The sequence below is a fragment of the Micromys minutus genome (assembly GCF_963924665.1).
Source record: "Micromys minutus genome assembly, chromosome: 23".
NCBI lineage: Eukaryota > Metazoa > Chordata > Mammalia > Rodentia > Muridae > Micromys > Micromys minutus.
In genome coordinates, this window is record NC_137958.1 from 50,109,850 (window position 1) to 50,135,756 (window position 25,907).

At 39.8% G+C, this 25,907-nt stretch overlaps 1 protein-coding gene across 1 annotated transcript in view; it reads left to right on the forward strand.

The window, feature by feature from the left end:
* SND1 (staphylococcal nuclease and tudor domain containing 1) overlaps window positions 1–25,907 on the forward strand; it is a 385,665-nt gene that overhangs the window by 46,211 nt on the left and 313,547 nt on the right. Inside the window, exons 9-10 of the mRNA XM_080936109.1 lie at window positions 96–186; window positions 12,479–12,592. Coding sequence (XP_080792235.1) covers window positions 96–186; window positions 12,479–12,592 — 205 coding nt within the window. The remainder of the gene's footprint in view (window positions 1–95; window positions 187–12,478; window positions 12,593–25,907) is intronic.

Here is a 25,907-nt window from a genome sequence, read left to right on the forward strand (position 1 = left end):
TAGGATTTTCTGTTTTACCTGCTCCCATGCTGGTGCTGAATTCAAGCGCAGTGGCCTGATCCATGAATGATCTTGCATCCTTGTTTTGTTGCCAGGTTTGCCAAGGAGCGCAGGCTGAGAATATGGAGAGACTATGTGCCTCCCACTGCTAATTTGGACCAAAAGGACAAGCAGTTTGTTGCCAAGGTGAGTCATTCTCAGCATGTTGATATGCAGAGTGGACATTGCCAGGTCAGTGATGATACAAGGATCTGAGCAATTAGAAACGCTGTAGCTCTTGACTGTTTCAAGTGAAGTCTCTATTGTGTGTGTGTGTGTGTGTGTGTGTGTGTGTGTGTGTGTGTGTGTGTATCTGTGTGTGTGTTTCTCATGGTAAATTAGCACAAGTTCATTATAAGTTCTTGGATTAATGCTGTGAGCATTACTAGCTCAAAATAGCTCTTATACTTGAAATATATTTTATTTCTTTACTTTGCAACTATCACTAGGGATTTCCTGTATTCTCAGCTTTCTTTTTATTTCTCTAGAACTCTTGTGGTTTCAATATTTTCTCTGCCTTGAATTCTTTCCTGGCTGATGTGTGTTTGGGGTAGATTGGTTGCTTCTTCCGGAACTAGAGATTCATTTAGTAGATGAGGTGGTTATATCACTATTACTAAGCCAAAGACTTTCCTTTTCAGGTTTCAGAGGGTAGATTTCCATGTGTTCCTAAAGTTTTCAGTGTGATTTTGATTTTGCTAAGAAGCACTGAAGATTTTGTCTATTTAGCAAAATGTGGTTAAAGAACCACATCCATTTGTGGATGGACATTAACTCCATCAGTTAACTATGACTTGAGGTTGGAAAGTCACTAGGTGGCACTGTCAGCTTGAGAAATCCCCAAATTATCTTATAAATTTAAGATTTTTATAAAGACTCTGAGGCATTGGCTGATTGATTTTCTTCCTCCCCATGTTGAAAGTAATAGGTTTCAGAGCTCACCTGGCCTCTCCCCTCCTCAGCAGGTATCTAAGTAGCTGTTAGGGGATGGCAGTCACCACTCTCTTTATGGGCATGGACAGCCTTATCCATGGTGACAGAGTTGCCAGTGCATTCTTCATGTCTTGATGTAGAACACAGTGGGTCTTTGCTTCCCTTTTCTGAGGAATGTGTGTTGTACACTTGGACATGGACTACTTTGCTTGAAGCTCATGTAGTTTTGCTTACATGTCTTGTAAGTACCTACACAAAGGATAACCATCCACCCAGCAGGGAAATGGATCTTTAGTTTGCTAACATTCCTGAGAGGCTGTGGTACCAGTGATACAAGTAAGACTTGGAAATGTTCCCCTCTGCTCTGTTTCTAGCAGATCCTACTGATTGGGGAACTAACAGGTTGCTAGTGAAGTTTAAATTCTAAAGAAGTAAATGACTGAACATTGCATCCTGCCTGTCTGTCTGATATACGACCTTACTGTGTTTTTCATGTTAGCCTCCAACTAGCCATCATCTTGCCTTTGCCTCACCATACTGGGATTGCAGGCACATGTTCATTTTAAATATGACTATGTTGTCAACTTGAAAAGGGAGAAATAGCTATTGAAACATTTCTGCATTTTTAAAATCCAGGATTCCTTGTTCTTTGGGTTTTGTTTTTTAAACATAATAAGTCTCTTACGACAGTTGAGTTTTATTTGTTACATTGCTTTAGTGAGGTTTATGAAGGATAACAGTTTCTCTAGAATGTTGATGTAAATGTAGGTCATTTTTTAAGAAAAGGACTACTTATTTTATTTATATGAGTACACTGTAGCTGTCTTCAGACACACCAGAAGAGGGCATCAGATCCCATTACAGATGGTTGTGAGCCCATGTGGTTGCTAGGAATTGAATTGTCTATACTGCCCATCTCAACATGCTTCCTGGATCAGTAATGCATGACTTGTGGATTTTATAAAGAAAAAGACTATTGTGTGGCATGTAAAAATTAGGTAATGTTAAAATTTATTGTTATGAGTAAAGGAGGTCTTGTTTAAGCATTGTCTGAGAGTCTTTTTTTCTTCTTTGATGCTAGGGTCTCAGTATGTAGTTCTAGTTGACTTAGAACTATGAAAATGAGGCCTCCTTCAAACAAACATCCACCTGCCTAAATCTTCCAAATCCTAGGATTAAAGACAGGTGCTGCTGTGCTTGCTAGTAACTATCTTCATATCCCAGTGTCAGATTGTTGTTACTGAGCTGTTCAGTAGCTTGCAAAGCTTAAAATATCTATCTATCTATCTATCTATCTATCTATCTATCTATCTATCTATCTATCTATCTATTTATTTATGAAATGTTTATTATCTGGCTCTATGTAAAGTCTGATGGTCCTTGTTTTATACAAATTGTACTCTGTACGTTTCTTGTTGTTGTAACCAAATATCTTATGGGAACAGTTTAAGAAGGGGTGATGTTTTCCGGGTGATGGTGTCATGACTGAAAAGGCATGTCACCAGCAACAGCTCTGTCCATGGAGTTAGTAACATGAGGCAGAACTCTGTACAGGGGTGGATCAGGAAGCAGATAGTTCAGATTGGATTTGAACAACCTTAAAGGTTTAAGGTTCATCATCTTACTGTGTAGACTGGCAGCCACTTTTTTTCATTTGAAACAAAGTCCATTGTAGTGGTTTATAACTCCTGATCCTTCTGCCTGTCTCTCTCAAGTGCTTTGGTTACAGGCATGTGACACCATGCTTGTCCATGTCAACCACTTTGAACAGTTGGCTCTGAATACAAGATTTATTTATTTCTCTTTTTCATAAGCATAACTCCTTTACTTCATTTTATGAGAGAAAACACATTTAAATTTTTTATTCAAACACAAATATTCTCATGGGCATATACATGGTCTCCATTTTTCCAATATGATTATGACTTTGTTTAAATTAATAGTTAATATTTACCTTGTAAATGCAAATTCTTCATTAAGAGCTATCTATATTGAATACTAAATGAAATTTTTATTTTTTATACTTTGTGTGTTCTCTAAAGTTAATATTTTTTTAAACATTTACATGCAAATATATTATATACATTATTAATTCAACTCTCAGATTCTCTGCCTGTCTCAAAACAATCATTCACTTTGCTCCTCTTACCTTCAGTAATTCTGTCTTGAAACTTGGGCAGTACCATCCTGGATTAACTGATTGTGTTTTCCCACAGTATGAGTTTTACCTTTAGATTTCTTTGCCATCATCAAAGGAGATTTCTTTGTCTTGCTTAGATTAGGACTGCTTTCTGTACCCTGTGGCTTTCTCTTGATTCACTGCATCATTTGGTGGCACACTTGTTCTTTACTTCATGACAGCAGACTACTTGAGATAATCTTTGAAGCCACTCCATTTACCCTTGGTTAGTAATGCAGTGGGCTGTGCCAGAAGCCATTTCCCAGGAGAGCTGACACAGGATTGCTTAGGGGTGGTTTAGGGTCTTTATTTGAGTTTCCTTAATTTCCTAGGGTTTGTTGTCATACGATGTAACATTGTGCTTCGGTCTTAGAGCTTCAGTTTCACATTTTCTCCTAACCTGCTTTGTTTCCTTTTATTTGTTTCCTCTGTTCTTCCTTCTAGAACTTTTCACATTTGATGCTGTGTTTTTTGGCTAATGTTTGGATCTTTCTTTCTTAGTTTCTTAGTGTTTAAAACATATTTTATTGTTTTTGAGAGAAGGTTGCATCTTATAACCTGTGCTTATCTTGAACTTAAGATTCTCCTTCACCAATCTCCAAAGTGCTGGGATTATAGGCATGCATGATCCCCCCATTTATTATTTCATTTTTAAGAATTTAATTTATCCAAATGCATCACTTTTATTATTTCTATTTAAAACCCAACATCTAAAACTGGGTTTAGTCATCTAGCTCTCTGAAGAATTGTCGTTCATTCTACAGTTTTCTTTTGTGTTCCTTGTGTCCTGTTGGTTATTTTGGTCTACCATTTTTCATATTAGAGGCTCCTCAGATATTTGATGGACTTTGGTTGTCTCTCATTTAAGAATGAGGTTTTAAAATACTAAGTTATAAGCATTGAAGCTGTGTGGATTTTGGGCATATGTCTTGAAGTCTAACAGCTGTTTCAGAGATTTGAAGCCAATCCTGGCTCCTTAGTTGTTACTTAAGATGCTTAATATGGTAGTTCCGGAGTGTTTCTGGATGGTAGGGGTAGGGAGTGGGGGTTCTGCACTATATATGAGATCACCTGTTCAGTTTTTTTCACTTCTGGCTCAGGATTTGGTTTTCATGAGCCTGTGGAGTGAGATAGTTATTCATTTACATACCAGCTTTCCAGATCTTATGGCAGAACTTGTCTCAGATTATCTTTGTGTTCTTGATCTTATGTAAATAGATAGATAGGTGGGTTAAACACATCTTTAAATTTTTTTAAAAAAATAATTGTTTAGAGAAGGAACCAAAGTAAGTGTTTGGACCAACTTCGTTAATTGGGTCCTAATATTTCACTGTGAAGCTATACCATAATTTATTTAACCAGTCTCCAGAAGGTTGCTATTCATGTAAGCTAGTAATTTTCCCCACACTTAGAAAGTATAACATCTAGAGAAAACTAGTCATTTCCTTAAAGGTAGTTGGAATATTTTTGCAAATAGGTCTTCAGAAATATTAACTGCTAGAAGTAGGCTTATTTTCTAATATGTGCCCGAAGAAGGATTGGCCAACCTTTTCTGGAAGGAATACACAGTAACTATTTGATAGGCTTTGCAGCTCACTGCCTTTTGTAGCTCAGTAGTCATTTTTACACAATTGACAATGTTAAGAGGTGGGGGTGTAGCTCAGTGGTAGAATGCTTGCCAAGCATGTGTGTGGGCCTAAATTCAATCCTTAGTTCCACTTTCACCCCCTCTGTACCCTCTATCCCCAATGCACATGAGAAAGGTGTGTTGTTAATGCCTAGTATGTTTTTCAAGGTCCTTATGGCATGGGGCCCTCACATACACACAGTCTGAAGTCCCACAGGCCTTTCCAATCAATTCTAAATAGGAATTATTCTGCAGTTACAGTGTTGTTGTACAGGAGTTAATTGTACAGGACATCACGAAAATAACCTGAAATCCTTGAAAAGGTAACTCCTGACCTCTTCAACAGGATGCTTCTGGGTCTATTAGTTGAATTCTGGAAAGCTATAGATGGGTCTTTGTCAAGAGGGTCACTTTGAGAAATCGGAAACTCAGCTAAGGATGTATCTGGCCTGTTGAAAAATTGTTTTTCATCATCTGCTTAAGCAGTTTTATTCCTAAAGAAAGAAATGCAGAGGAGGCCTCTTCTTGTCTCTCCAGGTTAGCAGAGTAGCATGTTCCCTTCACAGCGATTAGCTGAGCCTGCCTGAGACTTTTGTGCCTGTTGTGGTCTGCCAGTTCCCTGCCTGCCTTCCCTGTGGCGTTTTAGCTGATCTGTGCAGTTTGTAGCCATATGGTCCCCTGAGCACGTGGCTTGGCTTCCCTGTCCTTACTGCTGGATCTGTGGGCATTGCATATTTCACAGACCTGAATAGCATTGTTGGGGGAAGGGGGAAAGCGCTTGTCCCCAAGAGATGTCTTCTCTCTGCCCTGCTTGTTAGTTCTCTGCATGGTAACATAAACCACACTCAACTTTGTGTTTTGAAAAGATGTAAAACTATTCAAACTTCTTTCTTCAAGCTTATTCTTTGAGACTTTGCTTGAGAGCTCATAGTTGGCTGGCATCCATAGCAAAGGCCAACACTGGAGACCAAGTTGTAAGGTAGCTATGGCTGCAGCATGGATCTGCTAGAATGGAATCATTTTGTTAGAATGAACCTGACTTTGCCCCAGTCACTTTTTTGCTTTGATTCCAGTTCAAGAATTTTTCAGCCTTATAGCTCTAGATTTGTTTATTACGAGGTTTCTGAGATCCCTTACCCTAGTTTATTTTCTTGAAGGATTCATCCCAGTAGGTTTACTATGACAGGTCGTTACAGTTTTTTTTTTTTTGTTTTTGTTTTTGTTTTTTTACATTAACCTTGGTGATTGGTGGTATTATATATTGTTTTCTGTGATAGTCATCTTTGTATAGCCTGCTTTAGGGAAATGTTTAAGTCCTTTGCCTGCTTCTCAGTTCTTAAAAATTGCTTATAGTGCTGGGTATTGAATTCAGGGGTTTTAATTAATTAATTTATTTTTTATTTTTAGATGCAGTGCTTGGTTTTGTTGTTAAATTATAGAAAGTTTGCAAATTCTGGACCAAATACATGACTTAGAAATGCTCTCTCACATTTTGTGGGCTGTCTTTTACTATTAGTTGTACTTTGTTGCATAATCAGATTTGCTGCCTTTAGTTTTATATCCAATAAATCATTGCCAGATACAAAACAGTGATGTTTTTGCTCTGTGATTTCTGTTAAGATATTTAATGTTTCATGTTTAAGTTGTTTAAGTCTGTTTGAATTAGTTTTTAGTGTGGTACAGGGGCTCCAGCTTGATGGTTTATGCCTCTAGTTTTCTGTACTGCCTGTTGAGGAGTCTTCCCTCATTGAACTCCCATTCTTATCCACAGCCATTTGAGCAAAATGGAAAGGTTCAATTTTGTCCTTTAACACTGGTTTGAATTATAGTACTTTATGACAGGTTTTTAGTATTGTAACTTTCTAGTAACTTTTGAGATAAAGAAACATGTGCTATCCAGTTCTGTGATTTTGCCTATTTGGTCCTTTGAGATCCAAAGTGAACTTTTTAAAAATGTGTTTTTCTATTTTTGCAAGGCCAGATCAAACAAATGAGCATCCTGTCAGCACTTTGGGTGTTCATTAAGTAGTACATATAGTAAACCGTGGACAATACACACAAATTAGCTTGTTATCTCACTTTGTTTTCTTAAAACTATGGAAAAATACCTTGAGAAAACTGAAAACAGTAAATGAATACTTCTAGTGTTCGTTGGTTCTTCTAGCTTAGAGCACCAAACCTTTCCACATTCTAGTCACAAAATAATTCCAGTGGCCTAAGAACTACACAATCAGATTTATCATAATAACACCCCACATTTGCTACTGATTTCTCTCATAGCTTCTTTCCTCTTGCTGTAGTAAAGATGACTAAAAGCAACTAACAGGAAGTTTATTTAGTTTACAACCCAACATGGCTGGGAAATTGTAGTAGAGAAGCCTGAGGGAACTAGTCTTGTATCCACAGTCAGAACAAGGTAAAAACAAATGCATGCAGGCCAGTGTTCAGCTCCTAATCTCCTTTTCTTTCTGTCCAGGGCCCAGGCTGTGACTGGGTGCTGATGATGGTGGTGCTAGTGGTGATGGTGTTGATGATGGTGGTTCTGGTTTGTAATCTTCTCACCTCAGTTAACCCACTTAAGAAAATTACCTCACAGGCGTGCTCAGGGGCTCATCTTTGGGTTGTTTCTAGATTTTCTCAAGTTTACAGCAGTATCAATATGTGTACACATAGCCTGTGCACACAGATTACCTGTAAATATGCATTTTAAAAGAAAGCAAAAATAATTACATTTTGGATTTTGATAGAATTGAATTACACTTGCAAATTACAAAATGAAATTACCAAACAGCCCAGCGAAAATAATATTGACATTGGCAGTATTAGATCTATTTCATAATTATGGATGTATTTCCATTTATCTTTGGCCTAACAATTTTCTTATCTTTGTATATAGTAAATGTGTACAAATGTCTGTGCAGACCAGTAGTTAGGTAAAATAGCTAGCCACAGAGTTCCTGAAATCCTCTTGTTCCTGCCTCTTAGTACTGGGATTATAGGCATACACTCACCTTTTTACATGGGTGTTGTGAGTGATCTCAACTAAGGTCCTCATGTTTGCCCAGGTAGAGCCTTGCCTACTAAGCCACTCCTCAAGCTCCCTCCCTCAGCAGTGCTTTATAGTTTGTACTATATCCATTTTTACTTCCTTGGTTATTCCTAATTTTGTTGTTTTGTGATGCTTGCTGTTGGAAATAAAATTCAAATATTATTGCTAGTATATAGAAATTACTGAGTTTTCTGTTCCACTATTTTGTTAATTCATTATTTGGTTTAATAATACTTGTTGAATCTTGTAGTTTTCTTATGAACAGTGTAATTTTATATTCTCCTAAAATTTGTATGTCTTTTGTTTTTCTGCTTAATTTCTAAATTTATGCTGAACGCAGGTTGCTTTTAGATAAACCTTTTAGCCAAGATATTTATATGTTTGATGTGATCTGAACTGGCCAGTATATTCTCATGTAGTCATCCAGAGACAGCAAAACACACAAACAAATGAAAAATTTGTCGTTCACCTGACCTTTATCAAAGACCTGCATGATGATAAGGAAATAGTAGGGGTGGTCTGACCAGAACATTAGCCTCCACTGCACTGCAGACAGGCTAAGACTTTCTTGGAAGATTTCAATCGCAGTCCCGTTTCCAGATGTGAATTAGAAGAGATTTAGGAGTATTCTTAGGATGGTTCCATTGCCACCCTAATGTCCTTTGGTATTTAATGTGAGTGTGGTGTATTTATTATACTGATATGCTGGTATTAACTAAAGTCATTACTTTATTTAGATTTCTCTTTATATTTTTTGTTTCTCATTAATATTAAATTTGCTTATAGCATCTCAGACTCTTCTTTTTTCCCTTGTGACCTTGAATAGTTGGGAGGTAGTTGGGAGGATGTTACCCATAGAAATTTTGTCTGATGTGCAGCATCCTCTTAGTTTTCTCTGATAGTATTTGGTTGTACCAGGATATTGCTATGATTATTAACACTTTAAAAGCAAGATTGCATTTGTCCTTTTCTGATGGACTTCAGAGACTAGACATAGAGCATAATCCTAGGTGCAGGAATAAGGTCAGATGCCTGAGATCAGTGAGGTTGGGGCATGGATTTCATTTCTGATGGTCTCATCCTTGTAAAAGCCCTTTTTGGGTTGATGGGCTCTTGGTCTCTTTCTGTACCAAGATTGGTGATAGTATTAGAAATGTTGGATGTGTCTGGGGGTGCTATTGAAGGGTGTCTGTAGCTCAGAAGGCAGTTGTAAACATGTATGCTGCAGGGCTCTAAGGAGCCAAAGAGCAACAGCCCCTGGCCTCACATTGAGCATTGTAGGGGCTTGTGCAGATTGTCACTGTGGCAGGGGACCAAAGAAAGGGATTGGTATTTCTTTTTTCTGACACAGCTTAGGAGTTCTCTTGACATGTGGTAGCCTTTAGCCTATATCTTACCATCGTGAAAACATTTTTTCTCTTTGCAACTAGACCTCAAGCGATGTGGAAGGAATTGGATTTAGTGTGTGTAATCTTGAGTCCAGATGGTGACTTGTTCCTTATAGATTTCTGCTCCTGAGCCTTGGGTGATCTCTTGGTTTGTCTGCATGAGGATTGCATAGTTAGAAAGATCTGTAATGTATAGTGAAAAGGAGCAGAGGAAGCACACTTCAGCTGTCCTGATGAAAAGCTCCCAGAGAAATAGAGCTATTCAATAACCGAGGTGATGAGCAGGTTCTGGGTAGGATCCACTCTACATTTTACTTACTACACAGTGTGTGTCTATACCCAGTAGTTTATCGCTTCTTCCAGTTGCTTGCTTACTGGGCAGCAATGACACAGTTTACAGAGGAATAAACTCCCCTCCCCCCACACACAAACTTCCTTTCTTCCCTCCTGCCCTCCCTCCTAAAGCTGAGCCTTGCATCCTTGGCAGCATCTGAGTGCTCAGCTCTGAAGAGGAGGTTGCTAATCAGGGATATGCCAAGCAGAGAATCTGCTGCTGTGGCCTAAAATTTAAGCTTCAAGAATCCATTTGCTACTGTCGTTAACATGTTATAAGGGGTGATGAACACCAGCCTTGTCAGAGGGGATGCTTAGATCCTCACATTCTAGAATGGGGGAAGGTGTGACACTGTGATACTTTCCGTGGTGTCCTTTGTCTCTGAGCATGCTCAAAAGCCAGTATACTGTCAAGATATTTTTCATGCCTCTATATAAAGAAGCTCTGTATGTTTTTGGCAACTGACAATTTAATAAGTTAATTTGAGTTTGAGAGTAAGTACAGATCTGTCCAAGAGTAAGATTTTCGAAATTTTGTGAGATGTGTGTGTTTGAGATGACTGAAGATTGTCTTATTTTTCCTTTGGGTATCCTTTTGAAAGAGTTACTGACTGGCTATAGGAACTGTTTTACTTGGTATTGCTTAGAGGAATTTTTCTTCTCTTTGGTTTGCAGTTAGAATAGCAGATTAGCACATGTCATGAATAAGACATGTCATGAAGCCCACTTCCCTCAAATGTCTTTCACCTGTTTTCATACAAATGCAGGACTTTGAAGGATTGAGACATAGTCACTGGGCCTTTTCTGTTTAGGTCTGTTGTCCACTGGGAAGGTATTTTATTGATATGAGTTCTTGGCATTAATATGTCTATATGGTAACAGGCATAAGCATTTATTTCTCTTTTGGCTTCTGTAGCTGAATCTATATTTTTGCTTGTATCTTCTAGACAATAAGTACTTTGCAAGTTTTTGTCTTGTTTTTGATGTAGAAAGCCCTTGGATTTGGAGGGTCTTGGTAACCTTTGGTGCTTACACAGTTCTGATAACCATCCCTAGCCCTGGTTGGACCTCATATATTTTTATTACCTCTGATCTTTAAGTTTCTCTGTCCAGGAGTTTTTGGTTCTGACTCTGGGTTTTAGAATTTAGTTCTCTTGACTCAGATCTGTTAAAAGACCCTATGGTTATAATGATTATGGTCACTTGACACTGACTTTTGCTTCTTTTAGAGTTGGAGGTTAATCTTAATGTATAGTAGGAAAATACCAATTTCTAATTTCCTTTAGTCTGGTCAGACCTTTCATCATTTGTGGTCTTTTCTCTGTGCTGCTTCCATTTCTCACAACTATCAAACCCAGACCTTTCTGTCTGTCAGCCATAGCCTTCCATGCACTCATAGCTGGATTCTCACTGGTATCTGTTTCCTTCTTACTGTTTCGTGTACTGAGCTACTGCTACTTTCTGTCATGCATATCTTCTAACTTGTTTTGGCTGTTTGCTCATTCTTAAGATTGTCCCTTAGAGCATACTTCATTCTTTTTGGTATGTGATTGGCTGGTTGTAGATGTTTTTTATGACTTTACAAATAAATGAGTGTATTCTTTGCTGAAGAGTTTTAGGCCTTCTAAGAAATAGGCCTCCTTTAAGACACTTCCAGTGTTCCATCTATCATGGAAACAGTCTAGGTGGCTTCATGCATAAAGGAGGAGAGAATTTTTGTCTGTCTTCCCTCTTTTGTGGCAGCTGACCCTGTAGTTCAGCCATGCAGAGGTTCCTGATGGGAGCCTGACTGAGGATTAGGAGTCTCATCTTCACTCTGCAGATGGAGTAGATGGGGACCATATTCTGTAGTCAGCTACTTCCTTGTAATGTTCGCAAAGAAAGAAGAAAAAGAAAAATCCTAAATAGCCTTAAAACAACAGGGTCTGGGTGTAATTGGGTGAATTGTTGACTGCTGGCTGTATTATGGGTTCTGGTCATAGTCCTAGTGTGGATGGCATTTTACTCTGAATACACTTGTGGGATGATCTAACTTTCACAGAGGCATCTTTGTGCTTCTGTCCTTCAAATAGCTATCCTTGTGTCCCAGGCTGGGAGTGAATCATTTCAGCTGAGAGTGGAGTGCAGTGGTAACGATTTTTGGTTTCCAAAACCAGACATGCCTGTAGTAGCATTCTGAAAAGATAGCTTGTAGAGTAGCTGAGGTAATATTTTAGCAATTTAATATTTCTGTCTGTGAGATTAACGGCTAAGCAGCTTCTTCCCTGAGCTGAGATGACAGTTCTTTTTGTCCTTCGAATATCTTTGATTTTTCTGCTTCCTATTGAGGCATTTTCTCATTGGGTTTTCTCATATAGTGAGAGTGGTCCCTTTTTTTGTTCAACCCATGTCTCTTTCACTAGAGTCTTTGAGCTGGGATTTTGATTTGAAGTTTTAAACTTGCATCAAGAAAAAAAAATCTCAGTACAGACTGTATTTAGTACATTGGTTTTTTACAGTTATTATTCTTATTTAAGCAGAGTTTTTACTGTCTAGCCCTGAATATCTCTTTTAGGAGCTTATAGTACATCCCCCACAAGCCTCAAGCTCAGTGGTCTGCTTGCTTCGGCCTCTTGACAGCTTACTGTAGGCATGCACCACTGCTCCTGGCTCAGATTTCTAGTCTTTTAGCCTGCTAGTTAACCACAGAGATAAAGACTGATCATCTTGGTAAGTGAAGCAGCTTTTTTTTTTTTAAACTGGGAGATCATTATACTGTTTTGAGAATTGAATATTATTGTGTATTTCTCTGCCATTGTTGGTAGGAAGACAGTATCAGGTCTATTGCAGAGGCTACTCATCTCACCTTCAGACTTTAATGGACCTGACTCTTTGCTATGTGATGAGGACTATGGAAGCTAATTCAAACATTGTTGTCTTCTTACTTACAGGTAATGCAAGTTTTGAATGCTGATGCCATTGTTGTAAAGCTGAATTCTGGAGACTACAAGACCATCCACCTGTCAAGCATCCGACCACCAAGGTTGGAGGGCGACAACATACAGGTGAGAACAGGGAGTGTTCTGGTGACTTTTCTACTACCGTGATGTAAAGCACCATGACTGAGGCAGCTTGTAGAAGGCAGTGTTTCTTTGCTGTATGGTTTTATAGGGACAAGAGTGTGTTGGTGGGAAACCATGGAAGCAAGCAGCAGTGGCAGTGGGAACTGAGTGCTGCTCAGAGCTCATATCTTGCAGAGGTTGTAAGGGAGGTAAGAACACATACAGATGCCATGAAGCTTTGAAATGTCAGAGTCCATACCCAGTGACATAGTTCTAGCATGGAATCTCCTAGACCTCTGAGCTCCGCTGAGGTGTTCAAATACATGAACCCATAAATTCAATAAGTTCAGTAAGCCATTCTTACTGAAATCACTCAGGAAGCATCTGTATGTCGACAAAACCAGAGAAGCCAGAAGAGTTAAGCATTATGATAGCAGTCTGTGAAAGGATAAGTCTTACTCTTTTTTATTTGTAGCTCAGCCTAAGTTAGCCTCTGCTATGCTCCATTTCAAATAGTTTGGCATTCTTCCCCAGGGAGCTGGAGAACAGTTAAGGTTGGAATATGGGAGGTGGTGGACAAATTTTATTTTAAGATCTTATATTTCTGAGAGAATAAGATGGAGAAATTGTATATTTGACTTACATAGTAACAGGACCTATTTTTGATGGTCATTTTGGTTTGGTAGTTCCTTAAGGTTTTGCTCTAGGTAAAAAAAATGAATCTTTGTGTTCTCTGAGTCACCTTCTCATCATCTATCACTGCGAACTATGTTTCCTACTATTTGCTGAGTCTCTGAACTGAGCAAGTGCTTGAGTGTGTATGTTATTTCTATATAATTATGCTTTCTATGAAATTGCAACAAGAGTTGGTCTTCACTGTACAGCTAGTTGGTTTGTTAGCAGATTTTGTGGTTATTTGATTTGATTTGAGTTGGTAGGGACAAGGATTGAGGCAGTATTTTCTTAGGTTTGGTTATATCTTGCTTTTAAGGTCATCATTCTTGGTCCTCTTATTTCATTCTGATAACTTAAGTGATTATGTTGACTGGTTATAGAATTAGGCCTTTGATGAGAGCTAGTGCCATAAGGGCAGTTTTTATAACTTAAATATCATTGTTTAAGTTAGTGTTGTGGAATATTTACTTTTTAATTTACCTCATTTGTGGTTTTAAAGATGTGAAATTTGTTCTTTCATTGTTTTGTGCACGCACATGCTATAGTGCATTTAAAAGCTGAGATTCAAGTCCTGTTCCCATTTGTGAGGGAGTTTATAGACAGCCCATAAGAGCAAAATCAAAAATCATGATTATCTTTTGAATCAGATCATGCATAAAAAACAAATACAGGATGGGCGATTTCAATGTCTGGCCAGTTAATTTGCTTTCTTTCTTTGTAGAGGTAGCAATTTAATGAAGCAAACAATATTGTGGTAAGGCTGAAATTTTAGATGCATGAAAGCTTAGAAATGCCAAAATGAGGTTGTCTCAGTAACTGTGGCTGTGCCTCATTGCACAGAGTAAATATACATCTCCAATTTGATCAGGGTTGGGAGTAGTCCACGAGTCTGCATCTGTGTCCTACACTTGGAATTAAGGTTCCCACAGCAACCACAACTTTGAAATTCTTGAATGTTAATTTTTATGTCTGCATCATTAGCCAAAGCATTATGTTAATGTAGACTATGTGGCTGGATTTTAAGCAGTTTTTAGGGATGGGCATGTTGAGTGTAGATAGAGTGATAGGTTTTCTGAAGAAAGAGCTAACCTACTGAGGACTCTTTCCAGAGCCCCTTAGCTGTTGAAAGATAACTTTTCTTTTAGCTTAATGGCTGATGGGGCAGTTGTTGATTTCTTTTTTGTTTGTTGTTTTCCTAGCTCAGGTTGGATTCTGATAATACTTCTTGTTTTCTACCAAAATGAATTACCTCTTTTTTTCTTCTACTCAACCCTCTTCCTTTTTCTTCACTTCTGGGATCTTACTCCATTTTAAGAAAGCTCTAAGTAAGGCTTAGCTGTAATAATAGTCATCAGCATATGGGTTTTGAGAGAAATGAGGACTGATTATCGTTACTTGTTAATTAAATTCCTCTGGAAGACTGTAGGAAGGGTTTCCATTAGAAATCAGTGAGAAAGCTCTTGAGAATGGACACACACATATCAGCCCCAGCTTGATGGTGGAGGGCACCCTGCAGGACCCAGGCTTGGTCACTGTTCTGGCACTTCCCTAAGAAACTGATATACTTGTATTCAAGGACAAGAAGTAAGCATATAAGAGGAAGTCCAGACCAGGCCTGTCACGGAAGTCATATAAGCCAGTTATATTTGTTGCTTTAAATTTTAGCTAGCTATATTTAAAAACTAAAATATATTAGCATATATATGTTAAAACATATCTAAAATATTACATTAACATCTAATGAATACTAAAACATTAATGAAATAAACTCTCCTTCTCTCCTACTAGGTTTACATTTTACACTCAATACCCATCCAAGTTCTTTCTTGCATTGTTCAAGGTTTAACGATATAGCTGTAGAAGGCTAGAGGTTGACAGGCAGTTGTTGGCTTTTGTTGTTGTTGTTTATTGTTATGGACACAGCTGAGAAATGGGTTAGTCACCATTAGTATGTACTTGCTTCTTGATACTGTTCTGGGACTTGAAACCTTCTTATGAACTTGGAAGCTTAGTAGATGTACATAAATAATTTCACTGCTACAAAAGTTTAAAGTTTAGGAAGAATGTATAATTTGAGAGTTTCTTTGAGGAAATGACATTTAAACTATTGATGATAAGAATCGGGTGAGTTTGGAGGAACCAGAGAATGTACGGCTCCTGAGGATAGTGTATGAGTGGCCTGCCACCTGGATGATAGGAAATCACAGGCAGGGCCAGGGCAAGTATGTGTCCTGTGAACATTTCAGGATACACAGTGAGGGCCTTGTGATGAACTTCAAAGTGTTTTGTTTAACCAGAAATACAATGGGTCACTAGATGCTAGGGTATGAAAACAAAAGGGCTTGATCATTAAGCAATGGTCAGAGGTCAAGATTTTATGCTTTGATTTAGGTTTTGTCTTGAGGAATTTTAAGCAGAGAAGAAAGATGTGTTTAGAGTTAAGAACTATTATGTCAATGATTTTACTTACAAGATATGAAAGTAATTTACATTTGTACAAAACTAATCTATTAGGAGTAATTGGGGATTTTCTTTTGATAAGCCTTAATTGGCCAAATACCTGGGGAGACTGTGACAAATGAGAACTGTAGCTGTTCTTCCAGCAGTTCCTCTGGGTCTTGGAGGATTCAGAGTATTTGCCTTCCTCTTTAAAGAATTCCCCTGAGCTCTTACAAAGAACAGGAGATTCTCTTCAACATTTATTCTAAAGTTTACAAAGATTTACAATATGGGTGTAGGAAGAAAACTTGTCTCCAGTTCCCAATGGTGCTCTAATTTATCTAGATGTGTGAAGCCTGGGCAGCAGACATACTAGGAAGCCCAGCTGAGTATTCAAGGTAGAAGTAGGCATAGTGGCACACACCTTTAATCCCAGCCCCTTGGAGGCAGAGACAGGTGGATCTCTGTGCTTTCGAGGCCAGTCTGGACTACATAGAGAGTTCTTGGACAGTCGGGGTGTCAGGGCTACATAGAGAAGAAAAAATAGTTTTTGTTGTTGTTGCTTTTTGTTTTTTACCTTAAAATATTAAAGGTAGAGCTATTGTTGAAGGTTAGCTCCTGTGCTAGCTTATTTGGTATCTTAGTGCAAATTAGAAAGGAAAGTCCTTTCCCCTAGGAAGCCTCAGGTCAGTCAGTGCTTAACATACAGAATGGAAGCTGAATTCCAGCTCCTGTTCTGTCTTTGTCCCTTTGGTTAGATACCCTTGTGTAAGATGCAGCTTGCACAAGAATATGTTCCTGCCCTGCCCTAGTTAGAACAAGATCTGGTAGAGTCTCCAAGGAAAAGATGGTGTATTTTTGGGAGATGGGGAGTGGCCTTATGGTTGCAGAAACATTGAATGCTTGAGGATTGTTTGGGGATGAAGGTATGTCTAGATGGATTGATTGTACAGGGCCTTCAGGTATGCACTTGGGAAATTACCTTGTGTCTAATTACCAGGTATTTTCTTGAGGCTTGGAAATGTAGAAAAGTATAATCAAATTGCTTATGGTCTGAGTACTCTAAGCAAAAGAACCATGTGTGAGAAGGTGAAGATGCTGGAGCTGAGGGTAGGTAACAGGAGAAGGTGCAGATGCTGGACTGAGGGTAGGTAACTAGGTAATGGAGGCCTCTTGAGCATGAGCAGTGTGATGGGCAAGCAGATGGCCTTGGAGCAATTCCTGCCATGGGGTGACCTGAGCTCCAGATGAAGACCTTTTTAGATGTTGCCTTTAGAAAAGCATGTGGCACATTTGCTTCACTGCTTCTCTTCCTCTTTCCCTAGAAATTTTTAGTAGTCTATCGTTAGTCTGAGACATCTAGAAATCACTGGGCACTGGGATGTGTGAGTGTATGTGTGTCAGTGTCAGTGGGGTGGGGTCAGGGGTGTAATAGGGAAAATTGGATCCCCTCCCTTTTTTCCCATACATACCATCTCTTAAATTTTATAGAAAGACAAGGTTTTGCCTAAGGCTAAACAATACTTTCCCTCTCCTGCTCTGGTTCTTTTCTAATTGGAGCTAGAAGAAGCATTTAAACCATTTACCAGAGCAACTTTTTTTCTCCTAGGGCTTTCCTAGGCAGGCAAATTTTGTGTTTTGATTGGAGCATGGTGGCTGGTGTGATGGGAGGATTAAATGTGCAAGTGTGTGTAGTCACTAGTCCCTCAAGCATTTCATTGGGTGTGAATGCAGGTGTTGGTCTTGCCTCTGGATTATTCAGGGTGAATCTAGTGTCCGCTCTTAGGAGCTATGCACTCCATCAGGCTGAAAGTCTGTTTAGAACTTACATGTAATGCTCTTGTGAACCTGCATAGGCATTGGGGTTTCTCTAAAAGCAGAGCTTGCTTTATCCAGTTGTTTGCCATAAAGCAATAAGTCTTAGGGAAAGACTGGCTTTTCTGAGCTGCTGCCTTGAAGGAGATAGTACATTGTGCAATCTCAGGGCTTCCTAGGGAGCTCTTGGCTTTGATGTGAAACTGGAAAGCCTAGTGCTCCAAAGCTCAGAGCTTCCATAGGCTTTGTGTTACACTTGGAGTGTTAATGACAAAGGAAACAACCCCCAGGCTTCCAGTGAAGGGACTGACTTATTCCCCTGTGGCGTCTGCTCTTATAGTGTGCTATTGTAGTTGTTGGCACAGAGAGATGGGGCTGAAATTTACCTTAAAACCAGGTACATCATTTGCCCAGCTCCCACGTTTTTTGTGGATTAAATTTGCTTTTGGTTGATGAAGTTTGCTTTTGGTTGAAGAGCCTTTTCTCAGGGTTTTTTTTTTTTTTTTTCTTTTTTTTCTTTTTTTTCTTTCTGTGTGTGTGTGTGTGTGTGTGAGATCCCTGGTTTGATACTCAGGAGAAAGTGGAAAGCCAAGGGTAGAAGCTGGTGGCTCACTGCTATTGGTATCTGTTCATTTCCATTCCATTCCCTTCCCTTGAGCATCTTCCCTGTGAACTCACCACAAAGATTCTTTCACATCAGGGCTTGTAAACATTCAGACACGGGCAGTAAAGGGTCTTTCTAATCTTGTGTCCTTGCTACTTTTACTTTGGGTTAATCCCAGGTCTGTGCCACCTGGGATTCTTGGACAGGCAGTTGGTAGAGAGGAACTGCAGGTAAGTACATTATTAAGGATAATCCTGTGCCCTGGGAATCTCGAAGGCTTTTTATCAAAGGCAAGGTTGATTCAGGGTTGATAACTCCATCTGTTGTATAAGACCTTGGTGTGCTTTGCCAGTTAGACACAATTACAAGTGGTTCTCAGCCCATTCCCTCTACTTTTGACTGTTGAAATAAAGATTACTGGTCTCTCTGTATCCTCAGGCAGACCATGTGTCCACTAAGATGCATACCAAGAGAAAGCTATGGGGTTGGACTCCCCAAGCAAAGTAGGGGCAAACCAATAAACCCAGTGACTGTGATCTGAGGCTTGTAACTGGGAGCATAAGGCAAACAGCAAATTAGAGAGGGACTTTAGCTTGGCATTAAGGACCTTGGAGACAAGCAAAGGCTCTTTGAAATGGATATAGCATTTCACTGGTTTCCAGTGGAGCGATTTGGGGACTGCGGCAGTGTGATCAAAAGGCATAGAACATGTCAGAGCACTGGCAGAGGCATTCTGTACCATGTTCCAAATTGTTTGATCTGGGCATTTTTGAGATGAACACTTGAAACTGTCTTTATTGAAGGCTGAAGAAAATTACTATTAGGAGACAATGGGTGGGTCTTAGCTCACCTATTTAAGATTCCAAAATGTGTATGTTGTGTTTTCTGAGATTAATATCTAGGTGCCATCACTTAAAATCATTGCTGTGATCTGCTTCTTGACTAGGGAGGTCACTGGCAGCCAAGCCTGGCTCCTTGTGATGAGATCAAGACATTGAGTATCTGGGCAGAGAGCAGTTTCCTAAAATGTACACTCCACTGATCTTTATCTTTGTCCGTATAGTTTAAATGGGAAATGACAGCATGTGCTTGTCTTGTTGCGTTTGGTTTCTTTCTTTTCTGTCTTACAAATTATAATTTTCTTCCATTCCTTGAGCCTAAAGATCCCCTTGCCTCTTTCTTTCAAATTATATTTTGTGGGATTTTAACAACCTCCTACTGGGACTTGCTGGTTAATCCTCTGAACCTTCTGCATTTACCTTTTTCAGCCCATCTCTCTCTTTTCTGTTTCTTTAATCATCACTATCACATGCTTGTAACATTTTCAACTTACCTTGCTGTGTGATCATGTTTTTTCATACTTCTCAGTCCTGCTGAGCTGTAGTAATTCTCGGTTTCTGGAATTGGAGGTACCATCATTTACTGTTCTCTAACCTCTTTATGTGCCCTCTGTGCTGAGGGGTAGCCCTCTGTCTTTCTCAGATACATAAGAATCCTGTTAGGTTAGATACTTCTGTACACACATCTGTTTATGTGCAAGCCTGCTCTTCTCTGAAGTCTAAACACCGCTGAGGGCAGTAATGGCATTTCTCATCTTTATCTCTTTCAGAATCTGAAAGAATCTGAAAGAGAGTACTATGGACAGAGTAGACAATTATCAAATGTTTAAATTATGTTTGCTGAGACATAAGAATTAAGTTCATAGATTGCTTTTGAGTGGGCATCATTTTGCTCACTCTAAATCCTCTGTTAATCTCTGGAGGCTTCTGATAGTTTTTTTCAGCTGGGGCTTCTGTACTGGGTTCTTAAGTCCCAGGAGAGGGTCTTTGCTTTCCTGTTTTCTCCCTTCTCTCCTATCACATTGCTTGGTTTTGCTGAGTAGTTCACACATGGATTAGATGTTTGCAGATACTTCATTTTCCCACTCTGTTTTAGCCTAGCTTCTGCCATTGATTGACCAGCCCTGTTTCATTTTATATGGTTTCTCCTTAATGTATTATTCCATTAGCACAGTGTAGCTTTAGTCCAATCCACCCAAGGGGGTTAATTTCAGGATTTTAAGTGTCTTTAAAGATCAGTCCCTATTTGACTCTGTTCTTACTCAGGATTTTCCAAATGTCTTCCTCTCAGGTATGTTGATTCATTGACATCTTTAGTTGTACTTTTTACTCGGGGCTATTTTTTCCCCTTTCTGTTGTCGACCTTGTTGGTTGTCAGATTATTTCTTTGCTGGAACTAATTTTAAAATCAATTAGAGAGCTTTTCCCGTCATCTTTCTCTCTTTATTTATGAGGTGCTGATTGCAGAACTACCTACACTCTGTTTAGATAAATTACTTTTTTTTTTTAACATAACATTTATATTCAAGGCTAGTTTAGTGTAGCCATCCAGTGCTTTGCAGTTCTGCAAGCCAGAGCTGTAGGCTTCATCCTTGGTGGGCTAATTAGCTTTGGGCTGGAAGAATTTTTGTTCAGTTTAGAAACCAAACATTCAAGTTCCTCATATATTATAGACTCTGTGGTTCTGAGAAATTATTTTTATTAATGAGATGTTTATAATTCTAGGTGTGTGTATGTGTGTACATGTGCCTGCTCGAGTTGGTCAGCAGGTGGACCGTTGATGCAATGATGGATGGAGCCGTAACGCTTTACTCCCACTGTTTTCAGCAAAGGCTTTTCAGAGCTGTGGCTAGAAAGGGAAGCTGAAGGATACAGATGCTTGCTTTTTTCCCCCCAGCAATTGACAGGACTATTGGTTAGGCATATTTTTGGTGTCACTTTTCATTTTAGCCTTTCTTTGAAAAGTCATTTTATAGGATGCTCACATTTTACAGTCTTTAATCCACCCACTACTATGCCATGTGGCTGGTTTGGATTTACAAATACCTTTGCCCAGCTCAGTGTCTCAAGTATTTATGTCCATCTTGGTGTAGAGCTTCTTTACAACCAGGCCTCTGTTCAGTTTGGCTGTGAAGACATTCTACAAACTCCGTGTTCTTTACTTTGTTATTTCTCTGCTTGGAGTCAGTTTATCCTTGTTTTGCTGTGTGGCCCTCAGTAACACTGACCAGCAGCACCATGTGATGTAGGAGCATCTGATAGGCTTTCTGGCTCCACACTGGTCCTCAGTTTGTTGCCTTTGTCACTGCAGATTCTGGGAAATCTATACATTAGATACTTATAATTTCTAGTTTCTGCTCACTGTCTTTGTTTTGTTTCTATGCAGTTTGATTTTCTGGGTCAAGTAGATTCCTCATTTCTTCAAGTCTGTCGCAGGCTAACCACCAAGTATGTAGCTGGTACTCAGTTATATAAGGTGCTTGCATTCTCAGTTGCCATTGTAGCTCCTTTCCATAGTCTTCTGTTGCAGATTGGCAGAGTACAGTGACCCTGTGATTCTGCCATTTGTTCACAAGAAGGGTATTTTCCTGATGACCAGGAGGAGCAAACTCTTTCCTTGTGTGGCTGCCTTTTGTAAGGTGGGCTGCAATTAGAAGCTCCTCCTTATTCATATGAAGCCTGCTTAGCATCTGCTTCTCCAGCTGGATGGCTAGTTTTAGATGACTGGTGTGTAGGAGCTGTGGGTGGAACTTTGTGAGGGATTGCTGGTCTGTGGCTGCCCAGGGCTCCCTTGTCAGCCTTCTGCTCCTCCAGGATTGGTCTTGAGGTCCAGGCCCTGTGAGTTGGGGTGCAGACTGTACTGGGTGCCCTGCTCTTACTGGAGCTTCTTTTGCTTTCACTGCAGCTGATGGGAGAGAGCTCACTGTGTTCTACATGCAGATTGGCAGACATTGCCACGTGTTGGTTTGGATCTTGGGGTATCCAGATTATTAGCAGGTTATCACTTTAAGAGGAGGTAGACTTGACATCACCCAGAGCACCTTATTTTACTCCCTTCTAATTTCTAGTAAAAGGGAGGAAGCTCTGGTAGTACTCTGTTAGTCCCTTCCAGCATATGTTAAATCTCTAGCTCAGTGTTTTCCTAAGACAATGTCTGAGCTCCTTCCTGCTACCTGAGCTACCTTGGAGCTTTTCTGTTAGAGCACAACTGTGGCTTGCCCAGCAGATTTCTTGAGTGCCACTTCCTCCCTCTGAAAGCTTTTAGCCTCACTCCGCCTTCCTTCCCTGCTCTAGTCCTCTTCTTCTGAGAAAGAGTAACTGATTCCTTTAGCTTCAGCATTCTTATCTGCAGGTGAAGTTGGTTAGTTCTGAGGTGCCTGGATCCAGAAATAGCTGAGTTATGAGAGATGTCTGTTTCTCGGGGTAAAGAACAGCAAGTAGAGGAAGGCAGTTCCTCTTGTAAGGAGATTTCTCAATCCTAGAGAATAGAAATTAGTCTGATACTGTTGAAAAAAACTGATAAATGTAAAATAAAACTCAGTGCAGTAAAATCCTGCAGCCTTTCATTTGTTACCAAACCACCTAGCAAGAAATGCGTTCTGAGGGGCTGTAGTGTTTTACCCGGTCCTGCCTGTATTACGCATCTGCTCCCATGCGCTCACTAAGTAGATGCTCTCCAGTTTCCATGCCCCCATCCCATAGCTGGGAGATGCAGACTCCTGTCAGACTGTTCTCTTTTCCTCACCTCTTTGCTCTCAGAGCATTGGTTTAGTGGTTGTCCTTGCAAGTGTGATCAAGTGTGTCCTCTCACTGTGTTGCTAGCTTGAATTTTATTTGGATTCCCTGTTCCCATCCTAGGTTCTTTCATCTCCACTGAATGTTCTCTATCCTGGAATGGCTTCTCCTATGAGAAATAAGAGGCAACACCTTGGATTTGAAATGAGGAGTTATTACTAGTGAAACAGTGTAGGCAGATTGGTTGCTCTTGGACCTGTCAAGTGAGCCTTGTGTATCTTGTGTCGCTTTTAAATCTTTGGTGTTTTTTTAGATGCCACACGAACATGAATTCACTACTCCAGAAGGGGCAACAACAAAACCACCTTCTAGTTTTCTTGAGCAACAATATTTAGACCATTTCTTTAATGCCATCTTGTATTCTAAAAACTACATTTGTGCAATTTAAGTAAGACTGATGTCCTGCTTCTAGAATTAAAATCAGTTGATGCTTTCATTGGCATTTTCTCTGGTTGTTATTTATAGATACAGATTTAAGGAGACTTGTCAAGGCTAAAGTCTTTTTTTTTTGGAGACAGTCTTACTGTATAATTCTAGCTATGTAGACCACACTGCCTCAAACTCTCAAGTGATTCACCTTCCTCTGCCTCCTGTGTGCCTAGATAAAAGGCATGTGCTACCACACCCGGCTCATATGAACTATTTTAATGTCAGCCTTCAAACTTGGTGTTTGGTAAGTAGTAGTAGACTCAAAACTATAGTTGTTAGAAAAGGTAAGTTTTGTTTTTGCTTCATTGATGCTTGGGAGGTAGGAAGCCTTTAGTAGGTTCCACTTCTCTTTATAGATAGGTTTAGTTTCTTTGGTCTTTTTTTTTTTTTTTTTTTTTTTTTTTTTCCTGACCTCTCAAGTCCTGGTATGATAGTCTTTACCTGGCTCCTTCCCCTCTGATTACCATCTTATGTCTTTCTTTCTTCCGTGTTGCATTAGTTCATTACTAATGCTTCTGTTTTTCCTTTTCTCTCTCTCTCTGTGGCAAGTCTATCTCAGATCTGTTGTTTGCTTGTTGTGGGCTGGTCTGTCTAGTTCAGGGATCCAAAGCTTTTGCGGTAGGAACTAGAGCTAACTGATTTTGTATGTAATATGAGAGAAACACAGGCCATACCGTTCTAAGGACACAGTGCTGATTCTCCATCCATATGTGTGTGTACAGTTGGATTTCTGTAGCTGAACATTCCCTATCCATGGATTCAAGCAGTTGTGCATTGGAAAAGTTTTGGGGGAAACCATGCATCCATATATAATATGAACTGATTTTTTTTCTCATCCTGAGATTCAAATCTACAATTTCATAAATGCTTGTCATTTCTTTCTTAAATAACCTAGCCCCTCCATTCTCCCTGCTTCCCTCTTCTCCACTGCACTCAGAGGTGTGTGTGTGTGTGTATGTGTGTGTGTGTGTGTGTGTGAGAGAGAGAGAGAGAGAGAGAGAGAGAGAGAGAGAGAGAGAGAGAGAGAGAGAGAGAGAGAGAGAGAGAGAGACTGATTGATTGATTGATTGATTGTTAGTTTGTCCCAGAGAGCCAATCTTTGGTTACTGAGGGATGTTTTAGAGTCTTGGTGGCCCTGAACTTCATGTTCTGAACCTGGGGTCTCTGGTGTTTCTGTTTCTGACTGTTCTTTGACCTTGCTATATCTTCTTTACCACCGTTTTTCTTTCCTGCTGGGAAACTGATGCCCATATGTGCACTTCTAAGGGATCCCCTGGTGCAGAGTTCTACAAAGCCAAATCTTTTGATTGTTAACGTTAGATTCACTGCAAATATGGCAACCCAACGTTATTGCTTCCCATTTGCTGCAAATGAGCTGCAAGCCTTCTGGGCTTACACAGGACTGCTCTGAGGACAAAGATTAAGTGGATCTCTGCTGGTACCATATATTTTGATTGAACAGTAGAGCTGCGGTGCGTATTCAGGGTCTGCCACTGACTGCCTCTTCTGCCCTTGTCTCCCTTCCTCAGCTCTGTGCCCTGTTGTTTCTCGAAGTGACCTCCAGCTGAGCTTTTCCTTTTGAAAAGAGGCGAGATCAGATTCTCTTAAGGTGTCAGTTCTGAACTCCTTGTATAAAAATCACTGTGACTGGGGCTAGAGTGCTCATTTTTCTCAGCTGCTAGTCGTGAGCTTGAGAATCTCTGCTCTAGATTGTTACTCTAGCAGTTAAAGAGTGTGTGCTTACCAAAGCTGTCTCCCTGGAGTTTGGTTTCTGACAATGCAGGTTTTCTTTTTTTGAGCCTGATTTAGAAGTAGTTTACTGTACAGCACTGCTATATTTCCAGGGTCACAGAGCCAACTGCTAACCAGACATGGTGCTCTTAGTTTAGAATGTGCCCCGAGGTGTCAGTTAAAGGCCACAGGAGGGGACAGGAGGGTTTGCTAGGGAACAAGGGAAGGCTGTTGGTTAGGTGGGACTAATATTTTTTCAGGGTCAGGGAAACAGAAGAAAAGGTTTATGAAGGGCTGCCCTGATGACTGGGGTTTGTATCTCATGTAATTCTGTCAGCTGAACTGGTAATACTTAGAAGAAAAAACAAGTTAAAGAATGGGCTTTGCTCTGGTATATGCAAAAATATTAGCTCTTGTGTAGATGGAAGGAAATGCAGGTGCTTCATGGCATAAATGGAAAAGTCAGTTTTCAGGCCATGGTACGACAAACTCGCAAGGACCTTCTGAATTATTCTAGTGCACAAAAGGGTGTCGTGTGTGGACTTAGTGTTCTGCCATTGTCTTAACACTGAGGCTTGTTAAGATTTACAAGAGGTATGCTCAGGTCTGTCTAGGGCTCACTGAGCTCCAAGCTTTAGCTAGAGGTGGAGAAATGCTGATAGCCACTCACTGACTTATATAAAGTAAACTCAAAAGATAATCTCAAGTCTTGTGGGTGTGTTTATTCATGATGGGAATTCCAGCCATTAGAAAGATATATTTGGATGGGTCAAGGACACTCTCTTTTTTAAGGAGAAAGGTTTTATTTGTGGAATCTGAAAAAAAGAGAACTTGATACTGAGAGGAAGCCTGTGGTAACCCTAACTATTGCAGGCAGCCATTGAACCCTGAACTTGTTGAATCCACAGCCATCTGGTTAGACTAATGAGGAAGCAGGATTGGGTGTATTCTGTAAATGCCGGGGGCCCTTTCTAGTTAAGTTGGTCAGCCC